Raw genomic sequence first — 4,990 nt, forward strand, 5'->3', positions numbered from 1 at the left:
TTCCATTTCTCTTAAAAGAAAATACAGTTATTATTCAAGTATTTTTTGAGGTAGGTAACAGGAAGAAAATTTCACATGGATGAAGAGCCAGAATGGTGATGGCTGCTGTGTATGTGCTAAGCAGAGGATGTGAACTGGCAGAAGGAACCTCCATCCATCAGCTCTGTGCTGCCCCACATGGCTGTGGTCCTGGACACGACACTGCACAGCCCAACCAGTCCCCTAGAGAATGACAACACCATGCCCCTACCTTGTTTCAAGTACACAAAGATGCATAATGCATTGTTTTGAGGGAATAGCAACAGCTACACTTCCTAAAAGGTGCTCAGAGAGGCAATAAGTCTTCTTGAACTCTTGCCAGAGAGGCCTGGTGGCTCAGACATTAGGGCACAATAATGATGTCCAGGCATGATTTTCTCCCCAAATCGAGAGTACATTCTTTACATCTAGCACATCAGGACAAGGTAATAACTTCAAGCTTATCCAGCAAATTGGATCATAAAAAATGGATGAATGACATAGAGTTTATTTTTAGTTTGAATTCTCCCCATTCTATTTAGAGCATGAAGCCCAGAGGCAACAAACAAAAAAAACAAGTCCCATGAAAATGAGTTTTGCATTAACAGCTAGGTGAGCCAGTGGAGCACACCACAAAGCAGCAACAAGGGAGGTTTGGGGAGCTACAGCCCACCCAGGTGGCACCATAGCCACACTTAGATGAATGCTCAGTGTAAGAACACTTTCTAACCATGTTTCCTAAGGCAGGAGCTCAGGTATGACCTAACAGATTGCTTGTAAAAAACATGTACAAGTCTTGAGGCAATTAAAGTTAGGAGTGGGCAACGATACAAACCTTTGATGCTTCTCATGAGCCCACCTAAATTTCCGTTTCACCCTGTTTAGCTCTCATTGGTCATTTTTTCTTTGGTCAGAAACCTCAAGTAGACTCAAACTAATACCCATTCTTCCCTGTCTGTCATGTCAACAGATCAAATATTATTTCAAACAAGGGAAAAATGGGCAGAGCAAACCTGAAAGAAACTCACCAGTCAGAGAAAAAAATGTTGAGAAATCTGTTCCTCAGCTCTGAGCAATTGTCAGAGATTCAGCATTTTCACAGTAATACACCAGCAGTTACATCACCAGCAGAATGTGATGATTCTTGTGAACATAATACACTTCGGTAACTATGAGAAGCTATGCTAACATAGTGGTAGCTGTAGAAGGCATCATCATCTAAGGCATTGGCCAGTACGGCAAGATGCAAGCAGTCAAAATGTCACAGGCATGTCCCAGTACAAAGCTAGAGCCAAGCTTTACTGATGTTTCATTTGCTGTGGGATATGGGATGTGTAGGCAGTGATGAAGATGGAGCAAGTGCTCATTTACAGCAGAAGAACTTCACATTGTTGAGTACTGTGTCATCCTGAAGCCCTTGTGAGGGCTCTACCTTGGTCTGGAGACTGCATATGTTGCAGCTTTTGCTCCATGGGCCAAATCTGCCCCGCGACAGTCCATCACCCACTAGCACAGTTGCATCTGAGCATCTGAACTGGATGTTGTTGGCTGCTGTGTCATCACCTCCTCCTTGGGACTTCTCTGTTCTCAGTGAGAAGGAGATCAAATAGCCTCCAGGGCAAACTTGGAAGCTGGTCCAGGTACCCCACCTGATAAAAAGCAGACAGAGGAATGTCTGGGCTCTGCAAACTGCTGGGAAGTGCTCTTTCTTCTTGTCATTGTGCCCTGAAGCTAAACACTTCCTTGCTCACAGCAGTGACCAGCACAACATCCTGCTGCAGTCTGGGCCCCCTTACTTTCTCCTTTTTTTTTCTTCCCTTCCAAGGGTGTACTTTTTCTCTTTATTGTTATCTCATCAGAAAAACACCAGGAAGTCTGAGATTGGATAGTTATGGTTCTGGTGGAAACTCCAAGGACAGCCTGAGCACGTTTTATGATGCATCCCTGACCTGTCTGACAAGTACACACCAGACAGCGGGGAGAGCAGACACTCTGCCGTCTGGAGGTGCAGTGCTGTTCATTGCAGCAGGGCCAGGGCTTCACCCAAACAGTTTCTAAATGTATGGTTAAAAACCCCTTTTCTCACATTTACCCCATGTGTTGCAGATTTCCAAAGAAGGGCTCTACCCCTAGGACTATACTTCGGGTGTTGACAGTGCTCTGCAGAAATTTCAAGAGCAAACAGAAGGCAGTAATGTGAAGTAACCATGTTTAATTACCCTAAAAATGAATGAACAAAAACCCCAACCACCTGTTTTAATTTACTTTATACTACAGCACTATGCAGACAAAGCAAGTCAGAGAAGAGACCCCTGCAAATGGTGACATCTATGGATATTTTGTGAGCTGGTGCATGACAAACTGGGGAGAAACTACAGTGTTACTTAGTCGCCCACCAAGGACTCGATGACTGAGTCATCTTGACAACAGCAGGCATATGCTGTTCAGAGCTGTGTCATCTCTTCCAGATTGGGAGGGCTCCACCTGCAGTAGAAGTCACACAGGGACAGAGGAAAAGGCAAGGGGCAGAAGACCCAGGAAAAGTCCTTTAAGTGCCAGTCATAAACAGTCTCAACTCCTTTCTGTAATGAGAAAGAGAAAACATCTTGGGAAGCATAAGGGAAAAGATGTCTGTCACTGGGAACTGCAACGTACCTATATAACCCTTGTAACACGTTCTTCTTTGTGTTTTCTAACTATTTCTGACCCAACATGTAAGGCAGAGACCCTGAGTCCCAGGAGAGACACTGGAAGAGGCTGCCTCTTTCCCTGACTCCAGCAGCAGATTTCGGCACTGATGTGGCTTCTCCCAGCAACATCAGCCACATGCAGACAGTGCATCTGCCAGCACACCCCTATCCAGATTGAGAGCAAAACAGTTCTGGCAGTAGCTCTGTTTTTGCTGTATCTAATGGAAGACCTCTTCTAAAAGAAAAAAAAAATCATATTTTTCCTTACTGGTGCAACTACAGTGGCAACATTTTCTAGGCTAAATTTTCCAGAAGACTCATAGTTTTATGTACAGTGTACCATACTCAGGAAGAGGAAAAACTCTGCAGAAAGTCCTTAGACTCTGGAGAAGAGCCTCCTTGGAGGTGGAGAGCTGTAGACCAGCACGCAGGGACAGGAGATGGTGGGAAATAGGAAGAATTTTGCCTTCAGCGCAAATCCATTGCCATAGCCATAGCAGCAAAATTGCCAGCTCCTCCAGTTGCCCCAGTGGCCTCCATTGGGCACAGTGAGGACAGAGGTGTATTCACACGCCCCTGTGCCTGGGGTGCAGAGGGAGAGGAGCAGGATGAGGGTAGCTGGCATGAGGAGTACTGTAGTTTAACCTGGCAGGCAGCTAAACACCACACAGCCATTCGCTCACTCCCCCCCAGTGGGGTGGGGGAGAGAGTAAAAAAAAAGTAAAACTCATGGGTTGAGATAAAGACAATTTAATAGGACATAAAAGAAAGGGAAAATAATAATAATGATAGAAGAATATACAAAACAAATGATGCACAATGCAATTGCTCACCACCCGCTGACCAATGCCCAGTGGACCCCCAGCCAGCTTTTCCCCTAGTTTATATACTGAGCATGACATCATATGGTATGGAATATCCCTTTGGTCAGTTGGGGTCAGCTGTCCCACCCATGTCCCCTCCCAATTTCTTGTGCACCCCCAGCCTACTCACTGGTGGGGCTGTGTGAGAAGCAGGAAAAGGCCTTGACTCTGTGTAAGCACTGCTCAGCAATAACTAAAACATCAGTGTAATCAACATTATCCTCATCCTAAATCCAAAACACAGCACTATACCAGCTACTAGAAAGAAAATTAGCTCTATCCCAGCTGAAACCAGGACAAGGAGCTTCATCTCTTGCACTCTGCATCTGCTGAAGGAGAGCTGGTATACGGACAGGGGATTTTATACCCTGCCAAGGCAGCTTGTCTTTCCCCACCAGTCCATTGACAAACACCATAGGAACAATAGGCAGTGATGCAGCACTTGCTGACCCACTCACAGTGCCCATGAGGAGCTCCCCTGGGAGTTCAACAGCCAACATGCAGCAGATGCTGTGGCTGCAGGTATATCCACCATCACTGAAGGGCTACAGCAAGACCTATGTGCTCCTTGCTGTGCTCATGGCAGAGGCTTAATATCGATTCCTGCTTCTGGCTATGCAGATAGTTGGCCATGGGAATGTTTGCCTTTTGAGAGAAACTGTCATAACCATTTTAGTTATTGCGGGATGTCTGGCAAGACAGGTCAAAATATACAAAGAAACACAAGGGACCTGGTCTGGAACAAAGTATAAGTAAACTCAAGCTTTGTGTCTCCCAGCACCCTCTGTTGAATAGGATTCCTGGTAAGCTTGACATAGGTGTAGGTTATTTATGGTTTCAATATCTTTTTTTTTCACTGTCATTTTTATCTCAATAAAAAATATTGTGCTTTGCTTTGTGACAAGCTTAACTGAAGTCAGACATGTCAGAGTGCCCACAATGATTCTCAGGGATCACTGAGATAAATGCCATTGGGAGGGAAGGTGGAAGGCAGGTTTTCCAGAAAGGTGATACTGAACTTGAGTGCACAGTCTTTGAGGATGCCACGATGCACGGAGAGGTGAATTTGAAACCCTGGAGTTGAGACTCTCTTAACACACAGATAACCAATGCTCCCTAGGGCCCTTAGTCAGGCTTGCAGGATCTGGCAAAAGCTGTTTCTCTGTTCAAGAGTGTCCTCGTTTTGGCAGGGATAGAGTTAATTCCCTTCCTAGTAGCTGGTACAGTGCTGTGTTTTGGATTTAGGATGAGGACAAAGTTGATAATACACTGATGTTTAAGTTGTTGCTAGGTAATGCTTACACTAGTTATTATTATATTATTATATTATTATATTATTATTGTGATATCCTGATGTTTTAGCTGTTGCTAAGCAGTGTTTATACTAAGTCAAGGACTTTTCAGCTTCCCATACTCTGC

The 4,990-nt window shown here is 44.8% G+C and overlaps 1 protein-coding gene across 1 annotated transcript; it reads right to left on the minus strand.

Moving 5' to 3' along the window:
• Positions 1 to 1,381: 1,381 nt before the first annotated feature.
• On the minus strand, positions 1,382 to 3,333 carry LOC103897012 (vitelline membrane outer layer protein 1). Its single transcript, XM_009276961.1, is given in 4 exon segments — positions 1,382 to 1,667; positions 2,395 to 2,444; positions 2,446 to 2,502; positions 3,175 to 3,333. Coding segments are annotated over 4 exon segments (552 nt in total).
• Positions 3,334 to 4,990: the final 1,657 nt, after the last annotated feature.

The sequence above is a fragment of the Aptenodytes forsteri genome, unplaced genomic scaffold (genome assembly GCF_000699145.1).
Source record: "Aptenodytes forsteri isolate BGI_AS27 unplaced genomic scaffold, ASM69914v1 Scaffold354, whole genome shotgun sequence".
Classification (NCBI taxonomy): Eukaryota; Metazoa; Chordata; class Aves; order Sphenisciformes; family Spheniscidae; genus Aptenodytes; species Aptenodytes forsteri.